The 23,314-nt window shown below is 40.8% G+C and overlaps 2 protein-coding genes across 3 annotated transcripts; one reads left to right on the top strand and one right to left on the bottom strand.

Moving 5' to 3' along the window:
• Window positions 1–785: 785 nt before the first annotated feature.
• mad2l1bp (MAD2L1 binding protein) lies at window positions 786–8,336 on the top strand. The gene is made up of 3 exons (XM_008125256.3): window positions 786–929; window positions 1,040–1,287; window positions 6,061–8,336. Exons 1-3 carry the CDS (start codon window positions 899–901, stop codon window positions 6,601–6,603), a joined length of 822 nt encoding a protein of 273 aa, XP_008123463.1. The 5' UTR covers window positions 786–898; the 3' UTR covers window positions 6,604–8,336.
• Window positions 8,316–22,892, bottom strand: LOC100554472 (epoxide hydrolase 1). 2 transcript variants are annotated; one of them, XM_003215919.4, is made up of 9 exons: window positions 22,740–22,892; window positions 18,252–18,459; window positions 15,251–15,431; window positions 13,682–13,912; window positions 13,464–13,593; window positions 12,821–13,035; window positions 10,525–10,633; window positions 10,113–10,238; window positions 8,316–8,729 (listed from the first exon to the last, which is right to left on the bottom strand). In XM_003215919.4, exons 1-9 carry the CDS (start codon window positions 22,766–22,768, stop codon window positions 8,528–8,530), a joined length of 1,431 nt encoding a protein of 476 aa, XP_003215967.1. In that variant the 5' UTR covers window positions 22,769–22,892; the 3' UTR covers window positions 8,316–8,527. The 2 variants fall into 2 exon arrangements, with proteins under 2 accessions (XP_003215967.1, XP_062830113.1); XM_062974043.1 differs by lacking the exon at window positions 22,740–22,892 and adding an exon at window positions 19,493–19,616.
• Between the last annotated feature and the right edge of the window lie 422 nt (window positions 22,893–23,314).

Below are 23,314 nucleotides of genomic sequence, written 5' to 3'. Positions count from 1 at the left end.
TTTCTCCCTTAAACCCTCCATTCATGCCTCTTCGAATTCTGCAGCACTGCTGTTCACAGCTGACCTCCAGTTAAGAGTGCTCAAGGGACTGGGCTTCCCAGTTCTTGGTGTCTATGCCACAGTTTTTAAGGTTGGCTTTGAGCCCATCTTTAAATATCTTTTCCTGTCCACCAGCATTACATTTCCCGTTCTTGAATTGAGAGTATAGTAAGTGCTTTGGGAGATGGTGATCAGGCATTCAGACAACATGGCCAGTTCGGCGGAGTTGATGGCGTAGAAGCATCGCTACAATACTGGTGGCCTTTGCTTCTTCCAGCACGCTGACATTTGTCCACCTGTCTTCCCAAGAGATTTGCAGGATTTTTCGGAGGCAACGCTGATGGAATCTTACCAGGAGTTGAGTGTGATGTCTCTGGACAGTCCATGTTTCGTAGGGTTGGGAAGACAATAGCTTTATAAACAAGCACCTTAGTATCCTTACAGATGTCCTGATCCTCAAACACTCTCTGCTTCAATCGGTTTATCTATCACAGGCATGGACAAATTTGGGCCTTCCCTGGAGGTGTTTTGGACTTCAACTCCCACCGTTCCTAACAGCCTCAGGTCCCTTCCTTTTTCCCCTCAGCCGCTTAAGCGGCTGAGGGGAAAAAGGAAAGGGCCTGAGGCTGTTAGGAACGGTGGGAGTTGAAGTCCAAAACACCTCCAGGGAAGGCCCAAGTTTGCCCCTATCTGATATATCAAGACATCCTCCCACGCCTTTGAGGAGCTCGCCATTTCTCGCCCTCAACCAAGATGGCGCCGCGAGACTCCCATTTCCCGGAAGTGAGGTCACCTGGCCGCTCCCAGTATTCTCGCTGAGGCGGCCATTCAAATCGGATAATAACCCTAGGGGAAGAAAATGGCGGCGGCAGCAGCGACGCAAGGCAAAGGTAGGACCCCCGCGGCGTGTGCGTTCGTCTCTTTGGGGTGAAGGGGCTTTGCGAGGCCTCTGGGACAGTGACGCAGCCGCCCTGACTGGCTTCCTCTTTGTCTCCCGCAGGAGCCGGGCTTGGCGGCGGAGCGGAAGGGCGCGAGGGCCCCGGCGTGGCGGTGGCTGTGTCCGCGGGGCCTGCATGGGCGGTCTCCGTGGCCTTCCCCGGCTCGGTGACGCAGGAGGGCTGCTTCCGCTTCACTTGCGAGTTCCTCAAGCACGTCCTGTACCAGCGGCAGCAGCTGCCCTTGCCTTACGAGCAGCTCGCCTTCTTCTACCGGAGGCAGCCTCCCAGGGCCCCTGGCCAGGCGAATGGGGTGAGATGTGCGGGCCTATGTATCCCCTCTGTCGGGAGGGGGGGGGGGCACTTATAGCTGCCTTCAAGTTCTTAAAAGCAGACATGGGCCAACTTGGACCCAGCATGTGTTTTGAACTTCAACTCCCACAATTCCTAACAGCCACAAACCCAATCAACAATTGGGCCACACAATTTACAGAAAACCTACATATACGGATATGGTAGATTCCTACATAAAAACTCCAACCATCACCCAAGCCTGTAAAGCTCAATTAAGGTGGTTTAGTTCACTTTGGAAGAGGTGAGGTTCGCAGATTCTTTTTGCACAGCCCGCCAGGGCTTTAATTGTGTTTCTTTTTTTTACAAGTTCCTTTACCACCTCAACAGCATCCACTAAAAAATCCAATTTACCATGGAAAAAGAAAATGACGGAAAACTGCCTTTTTTAGATGTCCTAGGCATCCACCACCAAAACATCAAATTCATCATGGAAAAAGAAAATGAAGGAAAACTGCCTTTTTTAGATGTCCTAGTCATGCGCAAACCCAATCAACAATTGGGCCACACAGTTTACAGAAAACCTACACACACAGATAGATCTCTACATAAAACTCCAGCCATCGCCCAAGTCGAAAAAAGAAGTCTGGCAGACTGTGCAAAAAGAATCTGCCAACCCTAACTCCTGCAAGGTGAACTGAACCACTTAAACTGGGCTCTGCAGGCCAATGGATACTCCACCACAGACTTCAGAAGCGCGGCAAAGTCAAGAACAAGCCACGAGAACAAAGACAAAGATCCACTCCGAGGAAAAATGTTCTTAGCATACATCAAGGGAACAAGGAGCCCCCGGTGGTACAGTGGGTTAGAGCGGTGGTTCTCGACTGTCCTAATGCCGCGACCCCATAATATAGTTCCTCGTGTTGTGGAGACCCACAACCATAACATTATTTTCATTGCTACTTCATAGCTGTAATTTTGCTACTGTTATGAATCATAATGTAAATATCTAATATGCAGGATGTAGTTTCATTTGCTGAATGAAACTTTGTCACAAATACCCAGTACACTCAAATTTGAATACTTTTGGTGGGAGGATTCACCATCTGTTTCCAAAAAAAGAAGAGGAGGACAGGCAGAGAGATCTTCAGACTTCTCTGTTAAAGGGCTTCCTAAGACCATCAGAAATATGTGTTTTCTGATGGTCTTTGGCGACCCCTCTGACATCACCCTCGCAACCTCCCCAGGGGTCCCAATCCCCAGGTTGAGAAACACTGGGTTAATGCCTTGTGCCAGGACTGCTGACTTGACTGTTGGGTTGCTGACCTGAAGGTTGCCAGTTCGAATCCAACTTGGGGAGAGCACGGATGAGCTCCCTCTGTCAGCTCCATGCGGAGACATGAGGGAAGCCTCCCACAAGGATATTAAAATATCAAAAACATCAAGGCATCCCTTGGGCAATGTCATTTCAGACGGCCAATTCTCTTACACCAGAAACAATTTACAATTTCCCAAGTTGCTCCTGACACAAATTAAAAAATCAAGGGAACCACTGATGAAAGCTGATGAAGAAAAACAACCTACAAACTATATACAGACCCACTAAGAAAATCCAACAAATGCTACATTCAGCAAAGGACGAGTGATCTGCTCACCTCTGCAGGAGCCTACCGTATGCCATTCTGCTTTTGACAAGTCTACATAGGGACCACCAAATGCAGTAATGCCCAAACACGAATCAAGGGACATGAAAGGCACTGCAGATTATTTGAGAACACAGAAATGTTGGACCACTCTTAACAACCATCATGTCAAACTACACAGAGAAGCTATTGAAATCCACAAACATGTGGACAATTTCAACACAAAGGAGGAAATCATGAAAATGAACAAAAGCTGGCTACCACTATTGAAAAACTCTAAAATCAGGACAGCAAATAAAGAACACTCAAAAAACAGGAATTTCAGACAAGAAACAATAAGGGCCAGCTAATCACTTCCCAACAAAGGATTTCCCCAGGCAGGAAGCAACCATATCTTGAAGCTTGCAAGGCTATTCAGTGCTAATCAAGGTGATCAGTAGCAACACTCACATTTGTCTCAAACAGACAAGAGTTCTTTCTCCCACTCTGGACATTCCACAGATATATAAACCCCACTTGCCTAGTTTCCAATAAATCTCACAACCTCTGAGGATGCCTGCCATAGATGTGGGTGAAACATCAGAAGAGAATGCTTCTAGAACATGGCCATACAGCCCAGAAAACTGACAACAACCCAGCTGGTAGGCTGTTAGGAATTGTGGAAGTTTAAGTCCAAAACACCTGGAGGGCCCAAGTTGACTCATGCCTGCTTTAAATTCTCAGTCAGATGACTCAAATGTATTCCTGAAAAGAATTTGTCTTATGTGTGCAAATCCTCATTTCTTCTCTTCAAGGACTTACCTGTAGGGTACTTTGCCTGTTACAAAAAGTGCTTTGTGTGATGGAATCAAATCCCAGGAAGATATTTTATGAGTATGGCAATTATTAAGGATAACAGGGTCTGGCTTTCCCAAGGCTGTTCTGTTTTCCATAACTGTTGCCCTGAGATCCGACCACCAGGCGTCACTGGCTTTTTGTATCCTGACTGAGGCTTTGTAGTGCGTTACCAGGTGTCCCTCTCTTGGGTTATACTTACCTGTTATCACTTGCATGTGTGTTAGGAGCCCCTGGTGGTGTAGTGGACTAAAGCCTCATGACTTCAAGGTTGGGTTGCTGACCTGAAAGCTGCCAGGTTCGAATCCCACCCAGGGAGAGCGCGGATGAGCTCCCTCTATCAGCTCCAGCTCCATGCAGGGACATAAGAGAAGCCTCCCACAAGGATGGTAAAAACATCAAAACATCCGGGCGTCCCCTGGGCAACGTCCTTGCAGACGGCCAATTCTCTCACTCCAGAAGTGACTCGTTGCTCCTGACCCGAAAAAAAAACTTGCATGTGTAGATCTTGAGGAAATATACATGAAACACTTCACCTCTAAAAACACTATATTTGAGGTTAAGTACATGCAGTCCTCAAATTACAGATATTCAACCCCATACTACCTAAATCTCAAGTCCTAAATGAGGAAAGGTTTACTTAACTTAGAATAGGCTATGGCAATGGTTCTCAAGCTGTGGGTCCCCAGGTATTTTGGCCTACAACTCCCAGAAATCCCAGCCAGTTAAGTAAAATAGTGAAGAGTAGAGACATCACACTGGCAACATAGTTAAAGCATTGGTATTCCCCATAGTAACCTATGGATGCGAGAGCTGGACCATAAGGAAGGCTGAGCAAAGTAAGATAGACACTTTTGAACTGTAGTGTTGGAGGAAAATTCTGAGTGCCTTGGACCGCAAGAAGATCCAACCAGTCCATACTCCAGAAAATAATGCTCTGCTGCTGACTGGAGGGAAGGATATTAGAGACACTTTGGCCACATAATAAGAAGACAGGAAAGCTTGGAGGAGATAATGATACTGGGGGAAATTGAAGGAAAAATGAAGAGGGGGCAACCAAGGTCAAGATGGATGGATGGTATCCCTGAAGTGACTGGCTTGACTTTGAAGGAGCTGGGGGTGGCGACTGCTGACAGGAAGCTCTGGCGTGGGCTGGTCCATGAAGTCACGAAGAGTCGGAAGCGGCTGAACGAATAAACATCAACAAAACAGGATTTTTGGGAGTTGAGGTCAAAACATCTGGGGATCCACAGGTTGAGAACCACTGGGCTAAGGGTTTCCCTTCCCCCATGTCTCCTGTATGACAGTTGGGAATGTATTTATTTCTTCTCTCCTCACTGTTTCTACTCTCATTCTGATTGGCTGTGTAGAGTGGATACTCTTATACTGCAAGCATTTACTTTGACTTCTGTTTCTTACGTCTTTGTATGGAGAGAATGAGCTGTGTATTTTGAGATCTTTCTCTGTACCAGAGAGATACAGTAATGGGTTATTTCTCCCTCTCTTGAAACCTTAGAAGAGATGGGTGTTAGAGTAGCTCAGATCCAGTACTTAACTATTAAGAAATGCAGTTATTCTTTATTATTGTAAATTATTTTTTTGTGATTTTTAAGATTGGACTCTGCATCTTTGCCTGCCTAAGTTCTGAATTCTTTACAGCCATATCACACGGCACCTCACACTCTGCTGACTAAGAAGCTGAATGCTCAACTTTTGTATTCTGGGTTGTTGTATGTTTTCCGGGCTGTATGGCCATGTTCTAGAAGTATTCTCTCCTGACGTTTTGCCCACATCTATGGCAGGAATCCTCAGAGGTTGTGAGGTTGTATTCTGTTTGGATTTTGGATGCTCTGCTATATGTTAGGGTAGTTTTCCCTAACAAATAGGTTCTGTAGGTTTGTTTTTAAGCTAAATTTGTTTGCAAGTCAAATTTTTAAGTTTGACTCCAGCCATATATATATGAGTTTTGAATAGCATAGGGAAGAGCTAACACCCCTCTGGGGTTTGTTTTGCTGTCTCTGCTCTTGTTCATAAGAATTCACTTCCTGTCCCTGAAACAATTCAATTTTGAATAAATGGCTTGTTGCGGAAAGAAGGATTGGAGATAAAAGTTTCAGTTGAGACAACTTTTCCCCATAATTCTTTCATATGTGAATTTTCCTTCCAAGGGGTAGATTTCTCTCACTTCCTGTGTCACCCCTGTTCTTAACCATGAGTCATTTGTAAGCTGGATGTCTATAACTTGAGGACTGTTTATATTGCTGTTTTTTGTGCTTTCAAAATATTCACAACCTTTTCCGATTGCCTTAACTTTATAGGATGAAGAAGTGGTAAGAAAAGTCCACGTAAAAGATCAAGACTGCAGCCAAAAGTGCCAGCAAGTGCTAAGTGATCTTGAGGGAGTGTTCAAGCACTTGGAAACCATGTTTACTTTGACACTGGTCCCTTGTGTTCTGATTCTGCTTGGGGGTACTTCGGTCAGCCCTAAAGAATTCTATGAGATCAACCTGCAAGGGGTGTCTGTTAGAGGTGCTGAGGACAGCCTGCAGACAGCTGCCTGCATTCGCAAGCTTTTCCATTCTCTGTTCCTGGCAGATGTGTTCAGCGAGCTTCAGACTGGCCCTACCATGGGTGTCACTGTGATGGTTCAAGGGCACCGCAATTGTGGTGTTGACTGGTTCAAACCTAAACTAAACTACAAAGTGCCAACCCGAGGGAGGAAGCTGACTGTGAACGTATCATGCAGTCATCACACCAGTACAGGTCTTTCTGACTATCAGGAGATGAACTCAGCTTGGGATGATTACATATGGTTTCAAGCTCCAGTGACAGTCAAGGGCTTTCGTTACTTTTCTTCATAAAAAATAAAGGGAATTTTTAAATTATCGTCTTTTTGATCCACTGTATCAAAACTTTTCCTTATTCAGAGTTCCATAACAGCTGTATTCCAGCTCTGCTGTATTATTACATTTACGGGAATAGCTTTTGGAGAACTGATTCAAAGGGTCAAAACAATGCCTTAATGATTTACTAACTTTCCTCTACTGCGGTCTTTATTTCCAATTTGTACTTGACATAATTGAACCACTGTTTAAGTGTCTTATAATATACTCCCAGTGAACTGTGCTCATTGGTAAAAAATTATGCAGTGTTAGCAAATGCTCAATAATGGCGTGAGAAGAAGGTGAAACCCATCTTACTAACTTTTCTTATGTTTCCTTTTCTTATGTCTTCCTAACTTCTTAGGAATATAGCCATAGTCCAAAGCAACATAATGCCTCTACGTGAATGGATAACAGCTTCTAAAAATAGTAGCCTCCTAAGCACAACAATTGCAGTGATGATTTCTAGGTGCTGCTTCTGAGAAATAATTCTGAGTATTGTTATAAAAGATTCAAGGAGCACTTCAGCAAATAGATAATTACAAGTAAAATTACAGAGATTCATTATTTGCTATCTAAAGGACATTTGCTCAGCTATATTAAGAGCTGCAATGTCTGGTGTGTGTGAGAGAGCAAAAAATGTTGGGTTGGAGTTTCCAATTTTTTCAAAATGTGGCAGCCTTAACCCTCTGACCAAGTAGTTTTGTGTGTGTGTGCATCAGATACTCCTACATGCTAGATGTTTTGCACAGCCCTTGCTATAACTAGTTTAAGTTGATAAAGCTGAAATACCTCATCTGATGCTTTGACCAAAACTAAATTAGACTTAGGGATGAAATTAATGTCCTCAAATAATCCACTTTAAAAAAATGCAATAGCACATTATAACAGCTGATCCATTTCAATTCAGCTATGAAAGTAGAATGTATGGAGCTACTCTATGGAACTACTAAGGGAAACTAGTATTTCATTTCAAACAGTGGATATTTATTTTATCCACTGTTAAGTGCTTGTATGTCTTCATTGTCCAGTTAAGGACAACAAGAAATATGGCCTCCACACAACTTTTGAAATTGGAATTTGTTTTATGTCAAGGAAAAAAACCTACATGAAGAATAGGTGATCCAAAATATGGCTTTCTGGAAATTTCAAGGCTAAAATAGAGGCCTATGGTGCACAGAAAAGTTTATTATACTCTAGTTTACAATACATTTTTGGGATATGGGCCATTTGAACTACACTGGAACTATTACCTTCATAGGCAAATTCTAGAAGAGTGTTTAATCTTGTACGTTTTAAGGGCTCCTGGTGACATTTTGCATTGTACTTGAAAAGCCTGGGAGAGGTTAAACAAACATGCTTATTCTAAAACATGAAAGTGCAGAAAGTACTGTATCAGCCATTTGAAAAGAGGTTATGATCTCAGACACTGATTTAATGTATTCAAGTGTCCTTACACAGAAGGAACAATATTTAGGGAAATCTCTGACAATCTACAGAAAGTTGCCTGCAAAGTAGAGCCCAGCCCTTTGACAGTTTAGGTGGCTTTTAAAACCACTGTGAACATTCTATAATTGTGTATAAAATGGTGCTATGTAAGATCTGTGGTTAAATGCGTTGGTCCAATGAATTTGTAAATGCCATTGTCCTTTTACAGATCTGTACAATGAAATAAATTACAGCAAGAAAGATTTACTTGTTATAAGAACCAATTTAATATGACTACTGCACTCTTTTTTTAAAAAAAAAAACGTTAGATTCTTACAGTAGTTTTTCATAATAGAATAAATGACTGTTGAAAGCTCAAGCATTAATGTAATAATACTATTTTACTTAACTTGCCAGAGGGTTTTTGCACTTGGATTACAGCTTTTTTTTGCCGTGCTTATGCCCTTCTGTTGCCTCACAGATGTTCCACTTTCCGAATAAATTGCTTGAAGTCCTGAGCCAAAAGCTGTGGCTCCTCAAAGGCAGGGAAGTGACCACCCCGTGGCATGTAGGAGTAAGTGACGAGGTTTTTAAACTTCCTCTTTACCCAGGAAGGCGGAGCATGTAAAAGTTCATCAGGGAAGGCAGTAACACCAGTGGGAACATAAACTGCTGTCCTGTTATAAAAGAAACCATATCTTATCAAGAGTTGACTTGGCCATAGTGAAATTGATGTACATTTTCCTACCATAAGCCATATTACCATTGGGAAATTACATTCATTTTATCTGGCATATCCATGACTTACACTTTTTATTTTCCATGTGTACACAAATTATAAACAGGCCCAACTGTATCATGTTAACTATTGAAACAATCTGGGTCTCCCTGGGAAGATAGGGCGGAATACAAAGTCTTATTATTTTTATTATACTTTTAAGTTAAAATAGCATCAATGTGAATTAGAATTATAATGTTTATATTTAGAAACAGATGGATAGCAAAAGTTGAGGGTAAATCCCACTTCATAGGAATAATGAGCTTGATCTGTATTGAAAAAGATGCTACCATGGAACTTATATTTTTACTGTCAAAAATCTAAATGGTTTGTCATATTTAGAAATCAGTGAGTGCTTTCTAAACCCATACAAAGGGTTTAATATATCCAATGAGATTTTTGATTTCACTTAAAATCCCATTGGATTTTGGACAAATATACCAATAATAGTTGGGGAGCCTTTCTGCTTATATTATGGCAAAAAGTTGGATACAAGCAGTCCCTGAGTTATAAGACTCATAGTTAAGAACGGGGGAAAGACAACAGGAAGTGAGAAATCTACCCCTTAGAAGGGAAATTCACTCCTGAAAGATTTATCATGGAGAAAAAGGTCTCCACTGAAGCATTCTCACCAATCCTTGTTTCCATAGCAAGCTATTCAAACTCCAATTCTCACAGGGACAGAAAGTGCAGTGAAACCTTCTGAAAAGGGTCACAGACAGCAAAACAAATACCACAGGAGTGTTAAACTTTCCTTATGTTGTCCAAAACTAAAATAATATTTTTGGCTGGAGTTACTTTAAAATGTATTTGATCCGAGTAACCCACAAATTCAATTTAAGAACAAACCCACTGCTTTATAGACTTATGTATTGTATGCTACATGACCTGTCCTGAGTTCCTTAAACTGCTATGCCCCCCATGGTGTAGTGATTGATTCCATCCTAGTAGCTGCTAGTCTAAGAAATCTATGCGGACTACAGAGGGAAAGCCATATTGCCCTTTGGCAGCAAAAATGACTTAGGTCAGCCCCAGAAGCAGGGCTGGCTATGTAAACATAAAAATATATCAGGTAGTATGTAAATCAGTGGTTCTCAACCTGTGGGTCCCCAGGTGTTTTGGCCTACAACTCCCAGAAATCACAACCAGTTTACCAGCTGTTAGGATTTCTGGGAGTTGAAGATCAAAACATCTGGGGACCCACAGGTTGAGAACCACGGATGTAGAGTATCTTGGAGAGACACCATTGATCTTGTAGCAGTTTTTGGTGCTTTTTCCTTACCTGCCACTGGGAGTAGTGCTTGGATTCTTGGAAAGATTCTCCTTGTAAAAGCGCATTGATGTCACAATGGAGCCTGTCACCCAGTAAATCATGACATTGGTCAATAGGTCATCCAGTGAGTATTTCCTGAATAAGAGAATTACAAGAAGAACTTTGCTAAGTTTTGGTACTTAGCCACAGTAAGATTTGCCTGCAGAATATGGAGCGTAAGTTCAGGGCACAGTCTTTGAGAGAAAAGGTGCTAGAAGGTGTTGAGTAATACAGCAGCATGTGATTAAAGTACTGAATTAAAACTCAATTGCATTCCCATTTGAGATGGAAGTTTGCCAGATTATTTGTTCTGCTCCTCTTTTACAATAGTGTTTCCAATGTGTTCCCAGCCTCCTAAGATACACGTCATAAAGATCCTTACCTCTCTAAACCGCCATCATCCAAGTTCGGAAATGATTTATCTGTCCATGTAGAGAATTTTTCTAGGATGTATGCAGCAAGTCCCACGGGACAGTTATTCAACCCACATCCTAGGTCAGAAAAGCAGCTCATTAGTTTTCAGAACAGTCAGAGATCTGTACTGCTTCAGGCTAAAATCTGGAACCAGGAAGAGTCTTTGTAGGTCTGAAGAAGAGTTAAGGCTTTAATTTCAGACAATTTCATGACTCCCCTCCTGGCTATCATAACTTCAGAGACTCAGTTCTTACAAGCATCCAATGAACTAGGCAGAAGGATTATCTAAGAAAACTCATTGCAGGAATTGCTAAGATTTTTTCCCCCAATGGTGGCTTCAGTCTGTGACCACACATTCTTTCCCCCCCATGGAATCACATAATCAAGATAATAGATTGCGTACTTGGGGAATTACGTATTTTCTACTTTTTTTAGAAGTGTGAGAGAAATAAGTCTTTATATGTTATCTTGATTCACTAAAGCAAAAACTATCAATGCAGTCATTAGAACACAAATGGTATCCTTTCAGATTTGTAGAGCTATCTGCTACTTAAAGAACACTTGATTATTCACATTTTAAGTTATTAGAGGCATGGAATAAAATTTTAAATGTGGAAGGAAAAACAACAAGAGCTGCGTTAAATGAGGTCCTTGGTTTAAATCCAGCATCCTGTTTCCCATGGTGTTCAATCACCAAATGCTATGAAATGTCCACAAAGAGGAGATGAGAGCAAAGCTCCTTTTATTGTTTTTAAATAACTGGCATTCAGAAGCATGAGGCCTCTGGTTCAGGAGGCAGTATGTAGATCAGTGATTCCCAAAGTGGGCGCTACCGCTCCCTGATAGGCGCTGCAGCAATCCAGGGAGGCGGGGATGGCTACAGGTGCATTTGCCATATGCATTAATACATATATCTTTCTGTTTAATTGCTATTAAAAATTTTAAAAATTAATTTCTAGGGGGCGCTGAGTAATATTTTTTCTGGAAAGGGGGCAGTAGGCCAAATAAGTTTGGGAACCACTGATGTAGATAATCACAGTGTATAGCCATTGATAGATTTATCTGCCATTAGCATTTCTTACCATCTTTTACAAGTGCAACATGAATGGATATCACCTAGCTTATTGAATGTCTGTCTCAAATCTTGCACCGTTCCATAAGATGGTTAATATTTTATGAAGGAATACAACTATTTTAGCTCCAGTGTTTAAATTTATTTGTCTCTGTCATGTATTTCCTTTCAAGTATGTGTTGCTTTTCCCCGCAAACTGAAAAAATACCAAAATGTTATCATGTTTCCTAATACAGTATGAGAATTGCTTCAGTCTTACAGATGTATTATTTGCCATGTTCTGCACATTTCCTACAACTCTCCTGAGACGTATTATCCAGAATGGTACAAGACATTTCAAATGTGATCAGACACACATTTGGGAGGTTTTTTAAAGAACTCCCTCCCTCAAAAATCCCAAGCAGGAGACCCCCCCCCCCCCACACACACACTTTTACAGCTGTCACCCATAAAGTTGACATCTTAACTGAACCTTTTCCACAACTTTATCGCCAATTTTCTTTTCTTCTACTGCCAACTAAGTCCATACAGGTGAAGACTTGATTGCAATGTCTCAGAATGTTTCACTTTACTCTTACCTGGAACTATATTTACCCTCTTAATATCCATTTGCCCAGGCTAATGGAGCTCCTTTCAATATTGTATTTTATCGACATAAACAAATAATTTGGTGCAATCTGCAAACATGGATAAAATTACATTGTCCAGTCTTTACTCTAGATAAATCATGAACAATTTTAAAATCCCAACTCCAATCAAGGCCGTTGGGGTCCCAATGTTTAGCATCTACAGCATTGTAGGTTTTTATATACAAAGTATAATCAATTACTTAGAACAGATTTTTGCTTGATTGATTTTTAACTTCATCTAATAAATTAAAATTTGCAATATTTGATATCTGACATCACCAATATTCATGATGCATGCGTTTTGAAATTTCAGCTTTCAGAATTATGCTATGAGCTGTGAGTAGGAAAGGTTGATTCATAAACCTCAGTGAGAATTTTGTTTTACTTCATTCAAACCTTTCCAGATGGAAAATCCTTTGTTTGTTGCTGTTATCTCCCTCACCCTTAATTAGTGATGTGTTACAATTATTGTCATCCTCTTTCCAACACTGATATCAGCATCTGATTTAAAAAAATAGGTGCAGAATTACTCTGCTGTGATACAAAGTATTTGATTCACAAACCTGCTGTATCTGGCTTGGTGGCTTGGATATGCATGTAGCCACTCTCACGCAAAGTAAAAGACACTTGCGTCTTAAAGTATGGGAATAAACGGCGTGAGTCCTCCCTGGTGAGGCCGACCAACCATGGTACATAGGCTCCCAGTAATAAAGATATCAAATCACTGCAACTAAATTTGCTAAGGAATACCATGTTCAGATGAAGCCCCTTCACAGATCTGGAATCAAAGGAAAGAGGGCATGTTGAGGAGTCACAAATATATATATTTTCAAAATGAACTCCCAAAACAAGCTGTCAACGATGTTTTCTATCTTCATCTTGTATAGAAGAGATCTGCTTGCAGCATACAATCCCTGCAACAAAGTAGTCAACTGAACTGGACGGCCCCTTCCACACAGCTGTATAAAATCCACACTGAACTGGATTATATGGCAGTGTGGACTCAGATAATCCAGTTCAAGGCAGATATTGTGGATTATCGGTCTTGATATTCTGGGTTATATGGCTATGTGGAAGGGCCCTATGAAAGGACAGAATCTCTACATTATAAACCTAGCTTCATAATATGGATAGATTCAATGATTTGTTGGCTAATGGGGCATATGCTAGAATAATTAGCTTGAGAATGAGCCTTTTGCCACTTACTTTGGTAGCATCTGGGCCATGTGTGTGGTGATCCCAGAACCCCAGTCTCCACCTTGTAAGTAATATTCTTGGAATCCCAGTCTATGCATCAGCTTGTGAAAGATTCTAGCAGCAGCCGTCATATCAAAACCTGCCAGTTGGGAGAAATATCTTATTAAATATATGTGTTAAACCTCTATGGTCTGGAAAAAAAATCAGGAAGGTGGACAAATACTTGCCCTGTTTATGTGGAGCCTCAGAGAAGCCATAGCCTGGGATGGATGGACAGATGACCTCAAAGACCAGATTCTCTCCGCTTGAGCCAGAACCAACTGGATTGGTAAGCAAGGGGATGATCTTATAGAATTCATAGAAGGAGCCAGGCCAGCCGTGTACCATCAGCAAAGGTCTGGGAGTCTGACCACTCGGGATGTGAGTTGGTTTCACATGAATAAAATGAATTTCAATCCCTGTCACAAATCCAAAAGAGATGTTAGCTGTGTTGTCGAAGGCTTTCATGGCAGGAATCACTGGGTTGCTGTAAGTTTTCCAGGCTGTATGGCCATGTCCCAGAAGCATTATCTCCTGACGTTTTGCCTGCATCTATGCTGGCATCCTCAGAGGTTGTGAGGTAAAGTAGGGTCTTGCTTATCCAACTTTCGCTTATCCAATGTTCTGTATTATCCAATGCAGTCTGCTTTTTAGTAGTCAGTATTTTAGTAGTCAGTTTTCAATACAGTGCGATGTTTTGGTGCTAAATTCGTAAATACAGTGCATAACGTTGCCGTGTATTGAACTGCTTTTTCTGTCGTTTTGTTGTAAAACATGATGTTTTGGTGCTTAATTTGTGAAATCATAATGTAATTTGATGTTTAATAGGCTTTTCCTTAATCCCTCCTTATTATCCAACATTTTTGCTTGTCCAACGTTCTGCCGGCCTGTTTATGTTGGATAAGTGAGACTCTACTGTATATTGGAAACTAGGTAAGTGAGCTTTATATATCTTTAGAAGGTCCAGGGTGGGAGAAAGAACGCTTGTCTGTTGGAGGCAAGTGTGAATGTTGCAATTAATCACCTTGATTAGCATTAAAAAGCCTTGCAGCTTCAAGGCCTGGCTGATTTCTGCTGGGGGGATCCTTTGTTGGGAGGTGATTAGCTGGCCCTGATTGTTTCTTGTCTGGAATTCCCCTGTCTTCTGAGTGTTGTTCTTTATTTACTGTCCTGATTTTAGAGTTTTTAAACACTGGTAGTCAGATATTGTTCATTTTCATGGTTTCCTCCTTTCTGTTGAAATTGTCCACTAAACGCAGCATTGCCCAAACATGAATCAAGGAACAGGAATGGCACTGCAGACTAATCCAATCAGAGAAGTCAGCCATAGCAGAGCACTTGATGAACCAACTTGGGCACAGCATTTTATCTGAGAACACAGAAATGCTGGACCACTCTAACAACCACTATGGCAGACTACACAGAGAAGCCATTAAAATCCACAGCATGTGGACAAGGTGATTAATTTTAACATTCACACTTGCCTCCAACAGACAAGAGTTCTTTCTCACACCCTGGACCCTCCACAGATATATAAACCTCATTGCCTAGTTTCCAGTATACCTCACAACCTCTGAGGATGCCTGCCATAGATGTGGGCGAAACATCAGGAGATAATACTTCTGAAACATGGCTATACAACCCAGAAAACCCATAGCAACCCATAGATGTTAGCTGTTATGAAGGAAATTCTGTCTGGAAAATGGGATGGACTGAAAATGTGAACTCCATTACACAATTCATTTGGAAGCATTCACCTTCAATAGTCGTTTTAAAATGTGGGTATTGGTTGAGAATGTCGACTTGCTTATTCCAGTCAAACTGATTCCTCCAGTATGAGACCACTTTCTGCAGATAGTTGGAGTTGAAACCATAGTGGAAAGCAGCCCCTTCCAATGGTGGTGTGTAGCGTGCCAGATCGAGACGCTGGTACAAATCCTAGAGAGAAGGGAAGGGAGGAAAATGGAGAGGGAAATAGCGTAATGGACATTTCCAAAACACATGGCTTCCTAGAAGAGCATCACTGACATTTTCTTAAAATGTAGGGAATCGATTGCTTCATCATACACCTTATCTGAGGGAATGTGTGTGGGAATATGGATGGGGCATATGGAAAGGAAAATGTTTTCTGTGTCTTAATATGTAAAGAGGACTGATTCTGCCATTAAGTATGATATACAGTTGCCACAGCATATAATGAAAGGAGAGCTAATGGTTATTTCTTTAATTTTGTTTGTCATTGCATATATACTGCTAGGGACAGGGAGAGGCTCTTGTAGAGTTTTCTCTCTCATGTGGTTGCCCTTGACCGCTACACACTTTGAATTAGACAAGTGAGGAGAGCCATTAGCTGTTCTGCCTCAGTCAGCAAAATGTCTCTGCCTAACCATGGACACACTTAAACCTCCTCTTAACCTAGGGCCCTTCCACACAGCCATATAACCCAGAATATCAAGGCAGATAATCCACATATCTGCTTTGAACTGGATTATCTGAGTCCACACTGCCATATAATCCAATTCAATGTGGATTTTATACAGCTGTGTGGAAGGGGCCTCAGTCAAAATTATTTCTTTTGTCCTAAAGCAACATGTCAACAGCCAGAATTTAAGAAATCTGGCCTATTGCTAATAAGGTCATTACCTTTATTGTAAGTACATAGTAATCTCAGAATAATTTAGAAAAAGATGTATTATGTTTGCACTAGTAGTTTCAAGGTGTTGTTCGTAATTCTTTCCCTCCCACACTTTCTCCTAAGAACAACCCTATGAGGGAGTTCAGGCTGAGAGAACATAACTGGCCTAAGGTCTTGCATAGAGTTTCATGGATCAGTGGGGACTTGGATCTGGCTCTCCCAAATCCCACCTCAGCACTCTAGCACTTTACTACACCGACTGTTTGTAGCATTATCTGTACATCTTTAAAATAAATTTTAATTCCCTTTCATAATCTTAATTTTGTTAGCTGCATATTTGTTGCACACAACTACCATAATATCATATATCTGGAATTTTATTAATAGACATCTACGTTCGTTCTATGCTTTAAGAAGCCTAGAACATTATGGCGATGCTTTTCTTTTAGACTGCCTAGGGATTGTTTGCAACCTAAACATTCTATAGGTATTGGATTTTGCTTGATCTCGGAAGTTAAGCAAGGTCTGCTCCGGGTGTGAGGTCACCAATGAATCCAGGTGCTGTAGGCTAAATTACAGAGAAAAGAACTGGCAAAATCACCTCTATATCTCACCCAAGAAAACTCATGGGGTTGCCATAAATGAACAGATTTTTTTTTCTTTCATGTCAGGAGTGACTTGAGAAACTGCAAGCCGCTCTGGTGTTGGCTGTCTGCAAGGATGTTGGCTGGAATTGGCTGTCTGCAAGGACGTTACCCAGGGGACACCTGGATGTCTGATGTTTTGCCATCCTTGTGGGAGACTCTTATGTTTCCTCACGGGGAGCTGGAGCTGACAGAGGGAGCTCACCCTGCTCTCTCTGGATTCAAACCGCCAACTTGTTAGTCAGCAGTATTGCCGGCACAAGAGTTTAACTCATTGTGTCACCGGGGGCTCCTAATCAACAGATGACTTGTAGGCATATACATATGAAGAGACTGTTTGAGCCAGATCTTGTTTACCAAGGTAGCAAGGGACCAAGGAAAATTGAATCCATTTGTGCTTTAGTCCTTAACAGGTTTCATCTGCTCATCTGCAAGTATCAGCATTTCTTTTTACAACATGGAACACATTTTTGTAGCTTAATATATCAAACTTCTGTAGAAGACAGACCTACAGTAGCTTGTTGAAATTACAAAACCTGAGTGTGGGAAATGGAGAACAATATACAATCAATTCATGGTAGTGTTTCTGCTACAAAGGGAGTGTTGACCTTAGCATTTGAATTTTATTCCCACAATAATTTATGGACTCTCTGATGTATTAGAACCTGGTGGGGATATAGTGCTTTAGTTATTTAGGCTATGCCTCAAGGAACTTCATGATAATTTGTAATGTTCTGTATTCTATTATATCCGATGGGTGAATTTGTTTAGAGAAAAGATTCCTGTGCAGCACGGTGTCAGCTCTAAAGGTGTAATATCATGCTGGCATGCCACCAAAAACTGCAGGAATTTGGCATGATTCATACAATGACCTGGCCCTTTGGACACATGCTTTCTTTTGTCTTCATTGTGAAATACTATAGAACAATTTTTGTTGTTGTTGCATGTGTTCAATTTAACTTTGACTTATGGCAACTCTATTATAATATTAATTTTTTTTGGCAAGATATATATCATATGAGGTCTGCCATTTCTTTCCTCTTAGACTAAGAATCTGTCTTGCCCAAAGTCACATTATAGTTTTCCATGGCTGAGCAGGGATTTGAAATTTGAAAAAAAGTCATGATCCAACAAAATCATGAAACATTTCCTGTTCAGTTTCCAGCGCTGTTTGTTTGTTTGTTGACTTAAGATCAATGGGATCCGCTACTCACCTTAATTAGCTGTATGTAGTGGTGTACACCAAACAGAAACATGGACCAATAATAGGAATTTTATGTCTTAGCTTTGCTAGGACTGCAACTTATGATTATGAGTCTCTGCTGTTTCTTTTCCTAAAAGGAACTTGTGATATATATATGGCCAAATAGGTTAAACTAATTAATTATAAATTTAAAAAGTGGGAGATAAATGATACATTACTAGTATTTATTGGTATTAGTCTGCTATTCATATATGTTTTCTACTTTGTCTTGGTACCTGGATTTCTTTCTCAGACGTTTTCACTTCGAAAGGTCTAATACTTTCATCTTCGTTGTTTGAGGATTTCTCACCAAAGCCCCACCATCCCTCTCCCATTTCTATGGTCCTTTTCCTTTGCCTGGTCAGAAGCCAAAAAACAAGGAGGCCTCCACCTCCTAGGGCACAGGAAGCCACGATCACATTTCTCTGGGGTACGTCGTAAGACCTGGAAGAGCATGTAAAGATATTATGAGTGAAATTATGTGTCCAGAAGCATGTTGAGGATTGCAGTCCCCTCCGAAGGCAATGGTGGACAATTCTCTAAAAACAACTCTCTGCATTTACCCTAATAACTAATGGAATAAAAAACAAGTTTTGAATGGGCAGGTAACTTCAGATAGCAACAAATTCAAGATCATGTATTATTATTATTATTATTATTATTATTATTATTATTATTATTATTATTAATATTTCTTACCTGCCTCTCCTTAAGGCTGGATAAAAACATAATTATAAAACATTGTGTAGAACACACATATTAAAATGTATTTCTATGAAATACTGTACATATATTAAAATACACAGAACAAAGATTAAAATACAGTAAACACAAGATAAGAGTTTAAAATTCATAGTTAAAAATTGACTGGGGACTTTATCTCATGAGAAGGGGCATTTTTAATATTTTTTCCATTTGGAAACTAAAATTTATTTACAGCAAATTGAAAAACATATTGTTAAAATTCGTAAGATACAAATGTTAAAATGAAATTAAACAATAAAAATAAAATAAAACTGGAGTAAAACTTATATCGTGGAGCCTCTAGTGGGGTAGTGGGTCAAACTGCTGGTCTGCTGAACTTGCTGACTGAAAGGTTGGTGGTTCAAATCCAGGGAGCGGGGTGAGCTCCCACTGTTAGCCCCAGCTTTTGCCAACCTAGCAGTTTGAAAACATGCAAATGTGAGTAGATCAATAGGTACTGTTCTAGTGGGAAGATAACTATGCTCCATACAGTCATGTTAGCCACATGACTTTGGAGGCGCCTACGGACAACGCGGCTCTTCAGCTTAGAAATGGAGAAGAGCACACCAACCCCCAGAGTCGGACACAACTAGACTTAATGTCAGGGGAAAACCTTTACCTTTACCTAAAACATATATCATTAAAATACTTATATACACTGGCACAAGAATTACTAAATTGCAGCACATTATTTGGTGGCAAGGGCCTTACAAAAGTCAGTCATCAAACTTGCCTGTCTAAACTTGCCCGTCAAAAGAATGTCAGGAAGGTGTTCTCCATCCTGGAGGCAGCTGATAAACAGACCCTCTCCCAGGTTATTGTCAGATACATCTGTGATGGTGGTGATGCTACTACAACTAGGCTGAAACACCATACTTATACAGAGAGATCTATCTCTGTGTTAATGCTCTATTTTAGACAATTCAAGGTCAAAAACGTAGGGGCCCCTTGCTATACAGAAGAGAACAAAAGAAGTCCAGCCCTCTTCTTATCTGTTTGGGTGAGATAAGAGGCCAGCTGCATTCCAAAACCCAGCAGAAACTGGTTTGAACAAACTGGTTTGACATGTAAGTGAAAAGGCTTCATTTACATAGAATTTTTCACCTTCTATTATGGTTACATGTTAATTGTTTGAGCTAAGCATGTATCATGTAAGAATACAGTCTTTCACATAACTGGGACTTGTGCCATATAGGGCTTTATAGGTCAAAAACTGTATTTTGCCCAGAACCAGACAGACAACCAGTGTTGCAACAACAGAGTTGTATGTTCCCAGTAGCCAGCTGCAGTTGCCAATTTGGAGTTTCCAAACTCTTTTCAATGGCAGCGAGCCAACTGGGATGTAACTATGATGCATGGAAACATGATGGCCATGTATAAATATGTGAAGGGAAGTCATAGGGAGGAGGGAGCAAGCTTGTTTTCTGCTGCCCTGGAGAGTAGGACGCGGAGCAGCGGCTTCAAACTATAGGAAAAGAGATGTCACCTGAACATTAGGAAGAAGAGAGCTGTTCAGCAGTGGAACTCTCTGCCCCAGAGTGTGGTGGAGGCTCCTTCTTTGGAGGCTTTTAAGCAGAAGCTAGATGGCCATCTGTCAGGGGTGCTTTGAATGCAATTTTCCTGCTTCTTGGCAGGGGGTTGGACTGGATGGCCCACAAGGCCTCTTCCAAATCTATGACTCTATGTCATCATGATTGGATGGCTCAAGCAATGGGCTCAGATGATGGACAAGCTTTAACTGTATAAATGCTGATCAGACGCACCTCTGTCTTGTCTAAATTAAGCTTTAATTTGCTCAGCCTTATTCAGTCTATTGACAGGCAGCCATTTATGACCAAAACAGTTTCCTTCCCTTGTGTCACCAATGATATTGCTAGAGAAGAGGAGTTACATCAACACTCTCTACTTCAAGGTGACCGAGAATGATGGTAACTGCAATCTAACACATCTGGAGGACATTATGTCCTGGAAGAGTAATATGATATATCTTTAGCCAATCACTGACAACAAATTGTGAGATGCAAAAAACTTTTGTGTGTGTGTTAAAAACACTGCATAAGTTGAAAGGAGCTGAACAAAAGGAGATCATGAACTGAAAGCTGCTGGTAACACATCAGCCAGAGGACTGGACCATCTTTCTTCCAGGTAATATGATGATAATTCTCACCGCATTAAAAAATAGAGATGGAATAGCCATAGAGAACTTCCCTACCAGATTGAAAATTTAAGAGAATTTAAGAACTCATTTTCCATTTCTTGTTTCCAACTTTTTTCCTCTTTGCATTACATCTTCTGTCTTAAAATCTCAAGTGAAAGGGCTGTTTTATTATTAAACTTTTGCACACTGCTCTGCTCTCAAGTTAGGTGGAAATGCCAAGCTCCTCCCCGCCCCCTTCATGTTGAAGCAAAGATCTGATTTGTTTGGTCTGTATTCTCAAGTTGACTCTCAGGTTGCATTCTCAAGTTGACTCCTTCACTTTTTTTTACCTAAGTGTTTATGCCTATCCTATTCCTTGTTGGACATACAGGATGAAGCTGACAAACTGATTTAACTGAGTAGGTGGGGTGATTTTGTGAATTAGAAGAGCAATATGCAGTCCTGTTCTTTCAACCTTTGTCCCCATTCTCTTTGGCAAGTCCCGTGGAAATCGACCTGGCATATCAGGTTGGATTGCATATTCCCCTTTTGCACATAATAGCTGAAGGACTGCCCTTTGCTCCAGGCAGGACAATGCCTGAAAACTAGCAGAGTAGAATGAATTTAATCGCCTCTTTGTGGTAAAGAAAAAAAATAATTACAGTGGTAAATATTTATACAGTATTTTTAGTACTCAATTAATTACACTTAATTGGTCTGCTTGTACTCTTTACTACAATCCTGTAAGATAGGCTAGTTTTATTAACCCAATCTTGCAAATGGTAGCCACTGTAAAATAATGGTGAATTATGGAGGTCCTGGTGGTGCAGCAGGTTAAACCTGAGCTGCTGAACTTGCTGACAGAAAGGTCGGTGGTTCGAAACTGGGGAGCAGCGTGAACTCCCGCTGTTAGCCCTGGCTTCTGCCAACCTAGCAGTTCAAAAACATGCAAATGTGAGTAGATCAATAGGTACTGCTCTGATGGGAAGGTAACAGCACTCCATGCAGTCATGCCGGCCACATGACCTTGGAGGTGTCTACGGACAATGCCGGCTCTTCGGCTTAGAAATGGAGATGAGCACCAACTCCCAGAGTCTGACACGACTAGACTTAATATCAGGGAAAACATTTACCTTTACCTGTCTTAAGCCACTTTTGGAATTTATGGCAGAAGAAAAACTTAACCCATAGTCTAGTAAAGATCAATGGGAGTTCTGAGGGAAAAGAATTTAAACTTCTTTCCCAGCTTTTTAGAATAGAGTTTGGAAAAGTTCCAGTTTTTGTACAAAACTTCCTTTTTTGTACAAAAATTGCTAGAATCTTCCAACTAGCATTGAACTGCAAAAATATAACTTTCCCAGTTTCTATTTTCTACTCTAGGCTGATCAATTGATACAACAAGTAATGAAACCCCTATTTCAATCTACAAAGGATTTTGCTGCTCAAAGACTTTATCAAGGTAACATTCAATGTAGTTTTAAGCGTCCTAACTTTCTCCAGGAAAAGATCAGGTTTTGATTTCTTGACTGAGATTTCATCTTTCTCGCACTGCCTCTGCAAACATGGTGTTAGGTTTCTTACAGGCAGCCACTGGATACATATTCAAACCCTAAGAGTTCCCTTTCCTCTGAATGAATAAAATAGTTCTGGAAGATCTTTGAGAATAATGGAACATTTCCTTATTTGCGATGCATGTTTCTTCAGGGAGAGGGAATACTAATTTGCCTGTCTTTGATTACTTGACAGGACCGAGACTGCAGATTTAAAAGAGCTTGATCTTTTACATTCCCCATTCCTGTTCACAGTTAAGTGAAAGAAACTGCCTTGTCTTCTTAGCACTCACCGGACACTTTGGAGGATGTCCTGCCACATTTCTGCAACAGGGCCTGGCTGGAAACAGCAACCAGTTGGACACAAAGCTTTCACTCGTGCTTGCAAGCTCGAATGGCTTCTGGTTGCGAACCACACTAGAGAAGAGATAACGTATTTTCCTAGTGCCACCTACTGGTTAAAGCGTTGTTTCCAGAATTATTTTTGCATATATAACATGACGACATATCCTGTGGTTATCTAATTTCTAGGATACAAGGAATGTGTTAGAACAAGGCTTGCCATCTCTGTGTTTTAGTGTCCTTTGCATGTGAGCTTGTAGAATGAGCCCTTTAAAACTGACCAAATACATGCTAAATTGCAGAAGCTGCTTTTCAGCTTGAGCACCCAAGTGACTCCTAAAGACAGTCTCATACTACAGATTTTATTTGATTTTCACGGTCAAATTAGCCTACATATGGAAATGCTGGATTTCTCTCAATATAGAAATCACAGTATCCACATTGGTGACATTGTGGGGACTCGATGGCAATTTGTCTAGCCTGAAATGAATATATAGGCATTACAAAGACTCTTAAGAAGGTCCTT

The sequence above is a fragment of the Anolis carolinensis genome, chromosome 1, assembly GCF_035594765.1.
Source record: "Anolis carolinensis isolate JA03-04 chromosome 1, rAnoCar3.1.pri, whole genome shotgun sequence".
Classification (NCBI taxonomy): Eukaryota; Metazoa; Chordata; class Lepidosauria; order Squamata; family Dactyloidae; genus Anolis; species Anolis carolinensis.
Note: the sequence above shows the minus strand (reverse complement) of the source record. Positions and strands in the feature narration are given on the sequence as shown.